A 16,657-nucleotide genomic window follows, 5' to 3' on the forward strand; every position below is an offset into this window, starting at 1 on the left:
TAATTGCCAACTTCTCTTTGACGCTTATACATGTCCGAAATTGTGTGAACTGCTTACTAATTAGCGGTCCTACCAAATTTAACAATGTCTCAAAATCGGACACATTCATCCGGCAGAAATTATTAAACTGGCTCAGTGACAAGTCACTTATTAACGACTTTTTACAATTCTTATCTTTGGCTACTAACACCATGGTTAGCAGCGCAGCGGCAGCAATTTCTGAATACATTTTTTCCTATTTTCTTTTTTACATCGACTGCAAAAGAACAACTGGGGACCCTTGAACACAACCATTTTCCTCAACGACCCAAGTCAGATGCTAAGTTTGAAGGATCCCCACCCTTCTGCAACACAGTACTGGGGTATGGTGTGCAATATATACTGAACTAACCCCTTGGAAGTGACTACAAATGGACAAATTGGACAAATCGTAGCACTTAATTAAATCAGCGCAAATGAATGTAAAAGTGCATAATGTTTAAAATTATTATAAAAAATAATGAAAATTGTTATTAATGCGTTCACAGTCACATTGCTTAACGTAGAGGAATTAATATACAAAGAAATCTTTCTTCATGTATTTAATCAGGGTTACCTCAATTTTCTCAATGAAAATATATATTTTTTCAATACGTCAATCGATGCATCTTTGTATTCTCTTTAGAAAAGTATTGAATGTCTTAATTCGAAAGTTGATTAATTTAGGAACAATGAGTTTCGCTCCAAATTACCACAATAGGCGACACACTGTGGGCCGGAAGACCCTACCCATTGCCGACCGCCTGCAGCGGCGACAGCGATCGCGGTACATGGTCGCTTTGGGTCTGCCGGGTTCGTTTGGTGATTAAGCAGATCACGGTGCAGGCTCGCTGGGTACTTCAGACCTTCCTGCTCGTAGACTTGACACTTTCAAGTGAACGGCGAACGCGCTCGCGACCCGAACTTACAGCAATGGGAAGTGACCTTTAGCCTCCGCCTCTCAGGAAGTAATCACATGTAGCGGGGTCCGTACGGGATTAGATGATTTCCTAACCCATTTGCCATTATCCTTCTGGATAATTAATTAATAAGTATAGTAGATATACTCGTGTATCGTGACCGAGCTTTCTTTCTATCTAAAGACCGCTCTGCTATTGCGATCACACTACCATTTCACATAATTTTGTTATTAGCGATAAATAAACAGAGTAGCTGTTCGGTTAGTCACTTATAAAGAGCATGAGTATATTAATCTTAGCATTCCGTAACAAAGTTGTAAGTAACGAGCAGGAGACGATTTCTGCTCGTAACAGAACAACACTACTTGCCGTTTCAACGCTATTAGATCCTAGATTTAAGAAACTCCATTTTCAGAACGCATTGGCGGCTTCTACCATAAATCGCATAAACAAGATTCTCCGAGAAACAAACGCCTAATAATGAAAATCAACGAAAAGAGTGTTCTAATGTTTTGGATACTAATTATACTCAAACTTCAAACATTTTATGAGCACTTAAAAGCAACCATAAGAGAAAATGAAGACAATTTATCTCCTGAATTGAGACAGTACCTAAAAGAACAGGTTATATCTCGTTCTGAAGACCCTTTTAAGAACTGGAAATTGTTAAAAATCGCTTTTTTGCCGTTATATCAATTAGCGTTAAAATACTGCAATATTGTCGGAACATCGGTTTCATCAAAAAAATTATTTTCAGAAGCCGGTCACATTAAACCAATTATTATTTTTTAATTCTCTTGCACGAGAAGACGGAAAATTTGCATAATAGAAATTTGATATGTCATTTGTTTGTGCAATTTTTTATGTTTATAAAAATCATTATACTTGTTAAAACATTTCTATGTTTATGAAACAACTTTTAAATATGTATTTTTCATGAAATTCATGTAACTAAATTAAATTAAAGAAAACACTTCATAATCACCATTATCACCTACATTTCCTCATCACTATGCTTATAAAAGAATAACGCATATTTATTATGCGTAACACATTGGTATAATATGATATTTAATAATATTTTATGCAGATTTTTTAAATTATACGTTAAATATTCATAACAACTTTTGTAGAGATCTGGAAACATCGAAGTTCAAACACATTCACGAATTACAAAATGTAATTTTACAGGTAAATTTTTGTATTTTCAATAATAAATTTATTAGTACAAGATATTATCTCAAGATAATCTTATGAAGACATTAAATCAAGATATTTTTATTTTTCGGAACACAACCCTCAATTTTGTGTTATACGCACAGCTAAGGTTAATACTTTTATAATTTCCTTGGCCGCGACAAAATTAAAACAAATAAAATATTGTATTTTGATAGCTGTTCTCGTAGCTGTTATTTATTGTTGTATTATAAACATGTTTATTTCCCTTGCTTGTACTCCCTGCTCTTAAATTAAAAGTGTAATTTCTTACTAACTTAATCTTTCAATTCTATCAAATATTTTATTAATAAATAAGAAAACTGCATTTTTAGTGCAAGTGTAGAAAAATAATATTCCATACAAACAAAATCTAATAGTATCATCTTGATTCTTAAAAAATAATCGATTTAATCGATGTTTATCAATTAATTCATTTTTGTAGAACATCGATAACTTTACTGTATAAAATATAACTTAATCACAGAAACACCAATAATATTTTTTTAAACATACGTCCCCATTTCTGACCGTATAAACAGCGAAACTAATAAATCATAATGTCGGAATGGGTGGACCATAAACTTAATTTTTTACTCCAGACTGTCGCGTTCTTATATCTATAAAGTTTGTGAACTCAGGTAGAAAAACCATCACGAAGATAGTTTGGAGAGAGATTTAAATGAATCTACTATTATAATCTATGAATGTAAATCATAATGTTGTATTTTAAATGATTGTACATTTGGGTTTAAATTTCACCCAGTAGAAAAACAAAAGGAATATTAGTTGTTAGCAACGATTGAAAAGAAGATCAATTCATTCCAGAATTGTAACGCAAACAGACAAGACGTATAATTAAATAACACATTCTCTCTTCCAATCCAATAATAAATAAAAGTAAATAAAGTAAAATAAAATAAGAACGTAAAGTAAAAAGAAATAAGAACAATTTATTAAATAACTACGCAACAACACTTGACGCAATTTCTTCGTAACTACTTACGAACGGAAGGAAATAACGAACAAGGAACGTATCTCACCCACTCCACAAGGCTGGCTTATATATTCGTGGGGCGATGAATCCTGCCACGAGATCGCTAGTTCCGCGGTAGCCACCTCGTAGTTGCGGCTATAACTACTGGTGTGACTAATGACTCATGGCGCATCTGTGCTGCCAGACTGAGGACGCGAATAGAGAGTAACCGCCTCCACTACGCACACTAACGTATGGGCTGCGTATCCGTGAGCTCAGTGCTTCGGGTAACTTCGGGCAGCTTCGGGAACTCGAGAGAGAAGGTGGAACGTGATGCACACTCTCTCGTTCTTTGAAATGTTTAAATCCCAATCACTGGCAAGCGGCAAGCACCTCGCGGCACGCATCTCGCACGAGCTTTCTGGGTCGGTATCTGCTGTTACAGTTTTCATCACAAAAATGATATTACTTACAGATACGTGGTTGCCTAATGAATGCGAGATGGAGCCATACTATGATTCTTCCTCCACTACACATACTACTGTACGAGCCAAACTAAACTTGTCACTTTTTTACTGCTTTATTCTTAACCTGACAAAAAGCAGTGTCGAAACGCCATTAAACTTTATACATACCTTAATTTGATATTCTTATCTCAAGATTTTACTAGATTTAGAGCAGAATCGGTGCATGGATAATGATACTTACCTACTATAATTACCTGAATTTTCTCATGTGTATTCGTTGTTCATAACAATTTAAATAAATGCTTCAAATTAGTTTTACAGAAAATTAGATTTTATAAAAAGAGGTTAAATAGACATTCTCTCATTTAATAAAGAAGAAGCCCAATTTATAATCTGTTACTAAATATACAAGCAAATTAATGTATATACACGAAAGAAAAGCAAAAGAAGCAAAAGAAAAGAAAACTTATTAAAAGCAAAAATATTAATATATATTTTGTACTTATCTGTCATACGCCACAAGTGTTATAAAGCATTAACAACGTAACAATTAGCGATCGATGCGGTCTAAACATTAACTATCACGTAGCGCGATCACCCTTCTAGGTGCTTCGCCACGTGAAATAAAAGAAACGTGATAGCGGATCACGCGGATGACACTCGAAATATACATATTCATTGTTTTGCTTTGCCATTTTTTTACAGTATCATTATACTCATTTAAACGTTTTCATGCATCTGAACTTTTTTTTCGTGCGACTTAATGTTCCTTTGGTTAATGGTTTGTGCGCAGCGTTCTCTTCAAATCATTATAACTTTGTCATTCAGCAAATTCTGGGATACAATTTTGAAAATAGATACTGAAAATGTTCTTTTCGAAAGTGCAATAGAAAAGCAATCAATTTTTTATCCCTCTGGATTCTGAAGGGGAATATCTTCTTAAATGTATTCAGGCATAAAAAGTCTTAACTAATTTGTCTAAGTTTTTATAAATATTTATTTTTCCTGTAATAATATATAAATTTACAATTTCCTTTCTCAAATTTATTTGTGTTTACACTATACATATAAATAAGTATGAGAACTTTTTATGCAAATATTTAGAAATATACATATACATTATAAAGAATACGTATTTAGCTACAGATGAAAGAAAATTGAAAGGCTGATTTTAGGTGCCCAATATAAAATAGAAATCAAGAATAACGATATTGTATATGACCTTATATTTTCACCATATTAATCCATACAATTCGTCATTCCTTAAACGGAAGTGTTAACATAGTCATTTTAATATTGCAAAATAGTACTACATAGTAGGTATGCCTACTTATACTTAAGTTATCTGAAATGGTAAGGCCTTTCTTTATTTCGAAAGTGATTAGTCACAATGTTATCAAAAAATTAAATAATATAAAATTATTATTGAATAATTGAACCACTCATTTGCCAAATCGATTAAGTTTACAAATAAACGGATTTTAAATATAAACAGCTAATAATAAATATCAATGAAATGTTTTGGCACTAAAATTTTTACATATTCAAACAGTGGAGTTAATGACCTAGAACAGTTACATTCTAAATGTTTTATATAATAATAAATAGTCTCAAGATGTCACCTTAATTGTTATTAAAACTACCTAGAAAACCAAGTAGTAATTTTTCCTCAATGCTAATTTTCCTTTATGCTTATTAAAACTTATATAGAAACTAACATTCTAAATAAATTCCAATTATATAAATATCATTTCAGATAAATGTAGGTGTATAATGCAATATTAATGATATGCTTTCGATATGGACTATAATATCACTTATAAAAAAAGAGAATAGCAAGTATTATTTTAGAAAACAAATTTATTGCAGCACTTGTGCATTTCTTAAATGAAAAGCATGAGGTAACAAATTGTCTACTGTAGTTTTTAATACTTTTTTCATATCAGAACTTGTCATATAAACTGGTACATCACCAAACTCAGCTATTGCTTGCCTACAAAAACCACAAGGAGTGACAAAAATATTGTTCTTACCATTAGCTACTACTGCCATTGCTTTGAACTTTTTTCTTCCCTCTGACACTGCTTTTGAAATAGCCCCTCTTTCAGCACATGTTGAAACATGAAAGGATGCACTCTCTACGTTGCATCCAGTACAAATAGTTCCATCATTACAAAGCACACCAGCTCCAACTTTAAATTTGCTATAGGGTGAATAAGAATTTTCACGAGTAATTGCACTCTCTTTTATCAAACTTTGAATCTCAGCTTCTAAAAACAATGTAAAGATTTACGTATTACTAATATTAAACAGCTGTTACAGTATATAATTAATTAAATATGCTATATGTTACTAACTAAATGCAATACATTTATCATTTTTATCACTGAAGAATAAATGGACACTCGAATTCACATAAATTCATAGTTGGCACAATTACAAAAAGTAACACAAACAATAAAACAAACAAGAATCTAAATGATTGTAGAAGTACGGAATAATAATTGGTAATATGTTATAAATGCATATGCAAATTATTGTGTTGCAACTGATATGCATCCAGTTAAATTTTGCTTAGTGTAACAAGTAGATTAATTAATACAAGTAGACTATCAATTAAAATGTCAATATAATTGCATATAATCGTAATAATATGTTATCTCAACACAATTTAATCACGAAGATAATTAAAAGCGAAAATGAATCGTCACGTCGTCAAATTAAATAAACGAATTAAACCAATAAAATAACACGAATGTATAGACGTAAATATAACAAACTGAGAAACTTTATTCTACATAAATATTGCAGCGTTATATTAACCTAGCGCTGTGAAATCTTTAATTTCTTCTGTACTCATCTTGACACAAATTATTAAACAAATGTGTTCGATGTTGAAGATTAGGCGAACATGTGACTCTATTTTATAAACAGTTGATTAATAAAATGTTTTATCTCCCAGTGTGCATTGACCCAGCGCGGCGCGTAAGTGGGGACCATGGGAAGTTCGCGTCCTCTGATATGTATATGTTACAAATTTCCCTGGCATAAACCTATGCTGGTCAGTAATCATAATATTTGTATCGTTAGCTAGGGAGTTAGAGAGGAGAGTTTCAAAGTAACTAATTTGTCAAAGATTTTCGGCATGACATTTTATTTACTTATTGGTCTATAATTAGGAATATTAAATTTATTGTAAATCTAATATGCAAATCTAATATGCAATCTAATAATATTAGATTTATTGCAAATTTAATATTCGTATATCCGGATATAATATCGCATATCCGGAATTGCAACACAAGTTTTCCATTTGAAGAGAAAGTATTTTGTGTTAAAAAAAATTTATTAAATATAATCAACAGGATTTTAACTACCACAAAGCTATAAGACTTGAGAACGGTAAATAGAATATTATCATTACTTAGACTGGAGTTTACATTGAAAAAACAAATAGGTTCAAATACATCACTAATACTTAAATAAACATTAGAAATGTCTAAAGAGTTGTTATATTCAATATTTGATGATATACCATTATAGCATCTATGAACAGATTTAAAATAAGAAGAAAAATCTCAGTGATATCTAAATCACTAGAGACATATTGACTATTAAAGTACATGTTAGTGGATGTAGAGTTATTAATATGATGCTGCACAAGTTAATAAAATTCCAGAAAGATTTGATGTAGGATAGTTGATCCAATCTTAGATATGTAATTATTCCTATACTCTTTGAATAATGATTTAAACTGAACTTTAATGTTATTAAAAGAAATATAATTAGAATAAAGATCAATATGTTTATAAATGTAACTTAGTCGTTTTTTCATCTTGATAAAAGATACGAGTTTTGCCACAAATCATTATGGCTAATTGAAATATTTGTAAAAGATCAATAGTAGTCACAAGAAAACAGTAAAAAGTTTCAACAGCTAACATTAAGTTCACGTCAAAATTGTGTCGAAATTATAACATCATTTCGTTATATCAAACAAATTTTTTAATTTAAATTACTATATACTTTACAAAAATTATATTAAATCATATATCACATTCTAATCTACATATACATACATTGCTATGAGTTACTTTCTCTTATCACTTTAATAGTAAGATTACTCTCAAGAAATTAATTATATAATTTATTTCAATAATAATTTTTTATAAAAAACGCATTATTCATCTCAGAAATATTTAATATAAGTACAAACACAACTAATAAGAAAGGTTATGAAGTTCGGAAATTCAAAAGAATTATGGAACTGTGAGAGTAAATTTAATTTTAAGGGATGGTGGTGGGAATAATTTAAAAATTATTGATTTTTTAAAATTATATTTAACACAGTTTTGTAAATATAAAAAGAATGTGCGACTTTTTTTAAACTTTTTTTTAAATTTTCACCATTCTCGAAATATTCTACAATAAAGATAATTCCACAGTTTCTTCATGGTGTGATTTCACCCCCTAAAAATAAATTATGACACGAAAAAAAAGTAGATACATGTTACAGATAAACTAAATACCTTATTTGCACAGTTTTATAACTTATGAATTTCCGAGTTCCCTAACCTCCTTTGCTAGCTAATTAGTATAGTAGTACTGATTCTATTGATAAATATTACTGGCTGTAATTGTACCAACTGACATACATATGTATAAATTTGTATAAGTTATTAAATATGCAATTTTATAAAATTTCTTTACTTTGTATAAAAAGCTGCATAGCTATAAGATATCATACAATATATAATTAATTATGGAATGCTTCGATCTACGTAATGTTATGTTCATTTTTATAAGTTTTAGTTAGTTATTAGTTAATAAAAAGAAGTATGTCCATATGTACGAGTTCTAAAAAATAGTAACCATCGAAATCCTCGGTAGTATAGTGGTCAGTATCCCCGCCTGTCACGCGGGAGACCGGGGTTCGATTCCCCGCCGGGGAGGATTTCATTTTTATAATTTTTTTATTTTTGTCAAGTAGATTATTATGAACAAATTTAATTTATTTTTCCCTTTCCTCTTCCTCCTTATTTATTTTGAAAATTTATTTTGAAAGCTGTAAAACCTTTTATTTACGCTGTTTTGAATGCAATCTTTATTTTATAAATAAAATAGTATTCTGCTTTTCCTTTGTTACGTTTAAGGATTTTTATTGTATATTTTTTTGTTGTAAATTGAATTATCATTGGCTTTAATGAACGCATGTCATGCCGCAGTTCGATTTCCCGCTGAGGTAGGACTATATTTTATATTTGTTTATTTCTATATTCGATTTATTTCTATGTATCTATTTTACGTATCTTTTACCTTTTTCTTTTCTATTTCCTTTCCTTTTCTTTACCATCCTCATTCATCATTTTTATCCTTTTAATGATCATTAGGTATAGCCTTTTAAGTGCTTTTATCTTTGGGCTTGGGACCAGGAGGGCTATAGCCCAGGGCCTGATAGTTTATGGGATCTGATGTTTTCATATACTGAAATAAATTTCTGTCAATAGCTGGACAAAAATTATTAACGATTTATTAATAGTTTCTTTTAAAAAATCACACTGTAAAGCTTTAGAATTTACTTTAGCCCAAGATTTAAAAACAGTTGTTCTTCATAAAATTTTTTCAAAAAATATGAAATATTTTAGACTATTATATTAACTATTACTATCAATAGATGAAACCAGTTGGAAGCCCAATTGTTCGAATCGTTAACAACTTTGCTTGATTACAAACGCATTGGAATTACTACTGCATATCACCCTTTCTCAAACGGGTTAATTAAGCGTTGACATCGCTCTTTGAAAGTAGCAATAATGCGCTACAAGACGGAGGATTGGGTTTCAATATTTTCTTTTGTTTGGTTGAACATTATTGTGTTTTGAAGGAGTACATGTATGAACACTACTGCAACAGATGTGGTTTATTGTGTTCCATTCAAATTATTTGGTGAAGATTTTGTAAACTCGGATTTATCGTTGTATCCAAGTATTTTCATTAATAGGACGTTTATGCAGCCTAAACCTACAGCTTATGACGGCAGGCGACGTCATTCTATTTTTTAAGATTTACTCACCTGTACTCGCATATTTAGATACGATACGATCCTATTACGATACGATTAGATACGATCCTTCATGAAGGATCGTATAAAATAGTACGGCGTATGTACTAAATAATGTTTATGTTTTTGAAGTCAAAGGTAATAATGAAAGTGTTTCTATAAAGCGATTAAAGCCTGCGTTTAGAGACATTAGTGATAGGTAATCTAGCTGCATCGTCTTTATGTTTAGAACCTACTTTCCAAAAGTGTATCATGTTTTTCTTATTTTTTAAGAAATTTGAGCCAGCGTCTTACGCAACACAAAATCACGTACAACTAAAAAATTCGACTTTTTCAGGCATATGTGCACATAAACTTTTTTCATTGTCCACGTATGTACAACTTACTTTGCAAAAGAATGTTTTCTGATATACCCTATATCAGAAGTACTGTTTTAAGTATGAATATAAATTCTTATCTGGGTAATGATGGCATTTACCCTCTTCTGGTTAAATCGTGCGTCTTTGTTTTGTTCAGAATTCTTTGGTTAATTTTTAATAAATTTCTGGCAAAGGGCATGTTAGCAAAAATTACTAAAAACGATTCCTGTGGCGGTTCTGGGATAAGTGCTGTGTCCCTTGATACGGTCCTCTTGTCAGAGAGTCAAAAGACTCTCCCTACTCCGTGGCCAGATCCTCCAAGAACAAAGTTCCTGTTCTTTAACAACACGTCAGGCCGCTTGCCATTACCAAACTTTTTATCTCTTCACATATTTCAATCCCTCAACACTCGATAGCTGGGAGACCCACGTGGTCATCAGCCATCGCCTAGCGTCGGGTCTGTTTAGTCTCACGCACCCTCATTTGAGACCCCATAGCTTAACTTCCAATCATAAAATCCTCAAAGGCAAGACAGCATGGAACCGTTCACCCTCGACTCCAGTCATAAACTCTCTCTTAAAAATACATTGACGCTAACAGACACTTTTCCTCTTCGTGTTGTCGTGCTTCGTTTTCAAGAAAATTGAGTTTTAATTATGATCAGGTACAGGTGTGCAGAAGTACAGGTTTGGGTATTTGAAGGATGAAAAGTGTCAGGCCGTAGAACCATACGTAAAAAAAATCAGCCAATCCTGATTTTCCCCTACAAGTTATTGTTTTCCATTTACTTAATAAGAGTTCGCGTTCATATAAGCGGATTTCACTTTTGGAGAGATGTAACATTGTATTTTAGAATTTTATTAGTCTTGATTAATGAAAATTTATTATGAATATGAAATTTTGTGTGAATCTCATACGAAAATGTTGTTTTTAAAGTTTGAATTGACTTAGACCACTTTCATAATTATGGGCACATATGTATTGTTTCATTCGTGATACTCTTTCTTTCTCGCTCGCACCGTCCTTTTTTATATTCCGTATGAAGCAAAATATCGGCTCAAGGCGTATTCAGTAGAAATTTACTGATGGATAAAATTGTAATTGATGTGGCAACAGCGTGACAGAACTTTCCTACGATGCGATTTGGCAATTATACCTTCGCACTTCTCACTTGTAATTCAACAAGATAACGCTAGATGCCACATTATAAAATGTTTCATGTATAAATTATATGTTTTCACTAATGCCCGTTTCTTCGCAACAGCACTTCGATCGATTTGGAGTCGGCCCCGAAGGAGTCTGCCCCCTTAATTTGGAGTATTTTAGAGTTACATTCTGGCCGGACATTAGCTGTACGCGACAAAGAACCATAGAAGCTGTCGTACAACCTACATCTGCAATTACTCACAGCTATACCATTCAACCAGCTATTTCTACAGATGTGAAGTTACTCTCACCTCTCTATTTAGTTCTGAAAGAACCAAATAGACAGTTCGGACCAGTGGTAACTAGTACCTTATACAAATTACCCAATATTTACGTTTCTGCGTCAAAATCTGGAAAATTAACTGGCGATCATTTTAAAACTTGGTTCATACAAGTATATTTGCCATAAGTGAAAGATCGAAGCGTATTATTGTTGGATTCTTGGAGTGGACACTGCCCAAATCATGTGCAATAGCTTGTATCCCATAGTAAGAAAGTAACTGTTCTTACAATACCAAAATGACAACAGGGCAGCTACAACCCTTAGATATTCTTGGTTTTCGAATTTGGAAGAATTTCGTAAAAACTTTATCTGATCACATTGTATTGCGTAATTACGACGTCAATTTGCACCAAAGAAATCACATTATAAAGTTACAATCTCTTACTCACAATCAGCTGTCTTCGCCTAGATTTCATAATATGTTTTAATATTCATGGTTTAAAAGTGGATACCTCGAAGATCGCCTAGATCGTTACGAGAATCCAGTTGATTATTGTTTCGGAAAACAAGATATCGAAATTCATAGGTGTTACATATGCGGAGAAATTGCAATTCTTCGTTGTGCTTGGTGTAAAAAATACTTCTGCTTTAAACATTTTTACGAAGAGTATTATTATTGTGAAAATTACGTACAATAAATACATGAATAAATTAACAGAATATAATCTCGAATTGTATTGTGGAATCCTATTCCGTTATTGTAGACGGTGAGATCGAAATACTACACTACTGTCACTCCCTGATTGTACGTTTTTTAATGTTGAAATAAATAAAAATTATAAAAAATCATGGGTAAAATTAACTGATATTGCTATTTTGTCTCCCCTTTTAATTCTTTCTCCTGCATTCAGAGCTGCCAACTACAATGCAAGTTGTGCTATTCCATACACAAGTCTATGTATACAAAAACTATATTGCATTATCGATAACATTCAAAGGTCAGAAAATAAGGTTTGTTATTATTGCCGGGTTATTGTAACGAACAACGATAACGATAACACCCGAAAATCAGAATGAAAAATGTAATAATTGAATATTTACTTCAATTCACCGTACCAATAATGGTGAATATTACACTACACAGAAATGATGCAACGTTTTTGTATACAAGAAATAGAATAATTGTATATTGCTATACAACACTGAATTCACAACAAAAAGCTCTTTATTTATCTGAAATAAAAACATTTTTTGTTAGAAACAGATGGGTGGAGGGGGTTGAATTTTTATAAATAATTCGTTTTTTCAAAAATGTTTTAAAGTCATTTTGTAAGTTTTGAAAAACAGTAAAACTTTTGTATGCAACATTTTTTTATAGCGCTTATACTTTGTGAGCTATAAGCACCGAAATGAAAAGGGCGACTTGGATTAAAGGGGTAGTTTCTCCCTTAAAGGTGCATATGGGCAGCTATTTTGTACGGCAAAATTCTTAGGTAGGACCATAGAATAAATGTACCAAGTTTCATTAAAATCAGCGATTAACATTCACCGAACTTCCCTTGTAAGTAGCGTAAGTGGTCTCACTGAAGAGGAAAATCTACAGACGCTAAACGAAGATAGGGAATAAGCGAAAACTAAGGACGTACGATTAAGCCATAAACAATTGATTAAGATCCATTGAATTGAGCGCACGCTCCATGAAAAACGTACCATTCACGAACTAGGTAAGTGGCAATACCGAAAGTTAGATGTTCCGGTCATCAGGGCTCTTCTTAAAAAAATTAGACATTATAAAGTCTAGAGCAGACTGTAGTTTTCCTGTCTCTTTTGTTACTTAACTGTCACACATCAATGAATCATATTAATACAGGAAAATATAAAATAAATTATACACTTTTATTCATGGAATTTTTTTATTTAAGTAAAGATACATGTTTTGAATTTATTTATCTTCAGGCTTATTAAATACCAGTGTGTAACCGCATTTACCACAGTAATGACGATCTTCCATTGCGGCCATGAAAACTCCAGCGCCACATTGTTCCGTGGGGCACTCTCTCCTTAGACGATGAATTTTTCCATTTTCATCCACCTGTTTAATATAAAATTTGTAAATAGGAAAAACTAGAAGCAAAAGTAATACAGAACAAAAGCAACATATTAAATATTTCAAAATGTACTGTAGATACAGTAACTTTTCAATAACATAATGCATCTTTTTCATAGTGTTTTCAAATTGCACAATAAATATTTCCTACGCAAGTATGCGTTTTCCCTTTATCTTAATCCTTAATCTGACTTTCTTAGGTGTAATTCAAATCACTACTTAGTATTTTTAAGCATCTTACTTATAAAAATTTGTAATCAAAGTTCAAAAGTATACTATATAAAGTATATCGGGAATTAACATCAACTGTTGGGTGCAAAAATAACGTTACAACCAGAGACATTGTTTATAAGCACAAATAAGAGTAGTTGTGGCTAATCAAACTGAGTGAATTAAATAACAAGTGTCTAAATGCAGGCATGTACATATATATATATATATATATACAGGGTGTAACAAAAATGTCGCAGTTCCTTAAAAGGGGTGATTCAGGGGGTGATTTGAAACAACTTTTTCCTTAGCGAAAATGTAAGATGAGGCTTCGTTAACGAGTTATTAACGAAAAACACCGGCCAATGAGAGCGCGAGTTTGCCGCCCGAGCGACCGCGGTATATATTCGCTTTGTTAAAGCAAAGTTGTAAATATCATTATACCTTATAAAACTTGAGTACAGCAAGTTTAACCTTCTTCTTTTTGTGTTTAATTTTCTTAGGAGTTGAATAATTCTTCTTCTTGCGTTTTTTGGCTCCACCTCGTAAACGTAATACCAAATGCAAAGTAGATTCTTTTTGTATGTTATAATCTGACAGAGTTCTACCATCCTCTAACTGTTTGCCAGCAAATATTAATCTCTGTTGATCTGGTGGAATGCCTGAAATGAATGTTTCGTTAGAAAACGTTCAATATGACACACTTCACATTATTACCTTCTTTATCTTGAATTTTAGCTTTAACATTTTCGATGGTATCTGAAGCCTCAACTTCTAGAGTGATAGTTTTGCCTGTAAGCGTCTTCACGAAGATCTGCATGGTGAAGTCAAGAACATATACACCTGTAAAGGATAAAAAAAAGATTAACTACTATCGTATAACGAATTTATATAATTTCTTTAATGGATATTCTTAAAAATAATCGAATATTCCCAAAATATTAAATATTAATATGAGGAGAATAATTAACAAAATATTAGCATCTAGACACAAATTTTATTAGAAACTTTTCAATTAGTGTACATCAAATAATACAATAAAATCATAACAATTTATACAAGTAATATAGCATTAATACAGCCATCATTTTCAGGATTATTTGTAACTTGAGCATATTTCCCCCAAACCACTTTTCCAGATTGTGTTACCAAACCTAATTCAGAGATGTTTACTTCAATGATTGTTCCTTTTGTAATGACACCTAAACTTGTATACATGGATGAACTGGGATTCTTTTTCACTCCAATAATTGGTACACAAAATGTGGCTTTTAGTTCAGGATGAGTTACATGTGCTTTTTTGAAACGTAATGCCATTGGTCTAATAAATCTTTCAAATTTTGGTGGTTTTCTTGTAAAATTTTCACCAACAAATGTTACTTTTGTGACCATTCGTTTCCAAGATTTACGTTTAGATTTTCCACTTCGCAGTATTTTAAACACTTCAGATTCTGATTGTGACTTTACTTTAGGTATTGGTACATCCCATTTACCAGCTTTTTCTTTACGTTTTTGCTTTATCATATTTGATAACACTTTTGCATCTTTCTTAACGTTACGGTCCAATAGGTACACAGGTAGTGCTCCATTTAATGTATCATTTGATGTTTGGTCCACCTTCTTTTCCATATGAGCCTTAATCTTCTTTTTCATTTGAATTTTTTCATTTCGTCGTTCTTTATTGAAAATTTTTGCTTTTATGCCCCGTAAAGTGCGAGCACGTTCAGCTCGTTTATGTGGCTCACGAGCTTCTCTTTTTCTTTTCCTTTCCTCATAATCCAATCGTCTCCCATACAATTTACGATGTCTCTCAATATATTCATTCTGCGGCATTGTTACTTAGTGTATGCAATAAACTTCTATTTATAAAAAGTATTACTTTCGTAATTTAAAGTTTCTGAAAATAAGGAAATATTAACTAAAACAATGTTGAATATTTACTGCATTTATTAATAACTTATTATAAAAATATTATAAAATATATTTTTGAATTTTAACTTTAAAATTAATAGAATTTAAAAAACATTAGTAGACATAAATATCCATAGTCATACTGAATTTTGAAAACAAAACAAAATGTCCATGGATATTTAACACAATACTTTATACATTGTATGCAATACAATCAACCACATATAACAAACAGCATGAAATATAAAATAAAGTATACAATGAAATACACCTACCTAGACGTTTTTTCATATATTTGTTTAAGCTAAACCATTAACACTTTCACATCATAAAATTCAATTTATGCCCAATAATATATTTATTAGTATCTATATTCCCGTATATTTGTAACGAGACTCAAATGTAAACTTATTCATCTATTTCCTATTAACAATATGTAGACAAACGTTGATTTAAAGGTTATAACATATTAAATATTAATTTATTGTTTCATATAAAATTACTTCGCTAAAAATCTATTGTCAGAATGCAGTTTCAATAAATTAAGCGAAGTAAATTAAAACTGTCTGCTCTATTTGGTATGGGTTCCTTAAAAACTGACGTAAAATCAAATTTATTGCAACGCGCCATGTGTTTAACCTTATTTCACGTCAGAAGAAACATTGAAATATAACATATTGTACATATCACCAACTTCGTAAATATGTTTATATAAATTATAGAACATAATTGAACAAAGATTGTACTTAAAAAACTATCAATTTTCAATAACTTTTAAGTCGCTAAACTAACTTACCTTCAACTATGCCCGTCCCATGTGAAAAGAAATTGAAAGGTTTAGATACGGATGAAAATAATGAGAACGTGAAACAAAGCTAGTGCCATCTGGTGGACCTAAACTTAAAGAGTTGGACGTACTATAGCGTAAATACAAAGCATGCCATAATTTCATTCGAATAACGAATAAATATTTTTTATAGATTA

General features: G+C 31.5%; 3 protein-coding genes and 1 non-coding gene across 5 annotated transcripts; 1 reads left to right on the forward strand and 3 right to left on the reverse strand.

The window, feature by feature from the left end:
• Positions 1 to 5,313: 5,313 nt before the first annotated feature.
• On the reverse strand, positions 5,314 to 6,580 carry LOC143186990 (cytidine deaminase-like). Its single transcript, XM_076390901.1, has 2 exons — positions 6,420 to 6,580; positions 5,314 to 5,866 (listed from the first exon to the last, which is right to left on the reverse strand). The coding sequence occupies exons 1-2, from the start codon at positions 6,454 to 6,456 to the stop codon at positions 5,457 to 5,459; spliced, it is 447 nt and encodes a 148-aa protein (XP_076247016.1). The 5' UTR covers positions 6,457 to 6,580; the 3' UTR covers positions 5,314 to 5,456.
• A 1,896-nt stretch (positions 6,581 to 8,476) lies between these two features.
• Positions 8,477 to 8,548, forward strand: Trnad-guc (transfer RNA aspartic acid (anticodon GUC)). Its single transcript has one exon. It is a non-coding gene; the product is annotated as a tRNA-Asp (tRNA).
• Positions 8,549 to 13,339: 4,791 nt separating this feature from the next.
• Rps27a (ribosomal protein S27A) lies at positions 13,340 to 16,492 on the reverse strand. The gene is made up of 4 exons (XM_076390608.1): positions 16,470 to 16,492; positions 14,480 to 14,605; positions 14,207 to 14,424; positions 13,340 to 13,537 (listed from the first exon to the last, which is right to left on the reverse strand). Exons 2-4 carry the CDS (start codon positions 14,580 to 14,582, stop codon positions 13,388 to 13,390), a joined length of 471 nt encoding a protein of 156 aa, XP_076246723.1. The 5' UTR covers positions 14,583 to 14,605; positions 16,470 to 16,492; the 3' UTR covers positions 13,340 to 13,387.
• Ip259 (NSA2 ribosome biogenesis factor-like IP259) lies at positions 14,740 to 16,549 on the reverse strand. Of its 2 annotated transcripts, none has more exons than XM_076390606.1 (2): positions 16,470 to 16,549; positions 14,740 to 15,659 (listed from the first exon to the last, which is right to left on the reverse strand). In XM_076390606.1, the coding sequence occupies exon 2, from the start codon at positions 15,593 to 15,595 to the stop codon at positions 14,816 to 14,818; it is 780 nt and encodes a 259-aa protein (XP_076246721.1). In that variant the 5' UTR covers positions 15,596 to 15,659; positions 16,470 to 16,549; the 3' UTR covers positions 14,740 to 14,815. The 2 variants fall into 2 exon arrangements, with proteins under 2 accessions (XP_076246721.1, XP_076246720.1); XM_076390605.1 differs by lacking the exon at positions 16,470 to 16,549 and adding an exon at positions 15,949 to 16,105.
• Between the last annotated feature and the right edge of the window lie 108 nt (positions 16,550 to 16,657).

This window comes from Calliopsis andreniformis, unplaced genomic scaffold (genome assembly GCF_051401765.1).
Source record: "Calliopsis andreniformis isolate RMS-2024a unplaced genomic scaffold, iyCalAndr_principal scaffold0022, whole genome shotgun sequence".
Taxonomy (NCBI): Eukaryota; Metazoa; Arthropoda; class Insecta; order Hymenoptera; family Andrenidae; genus Calliopsis; species Calliopsis andreniformis.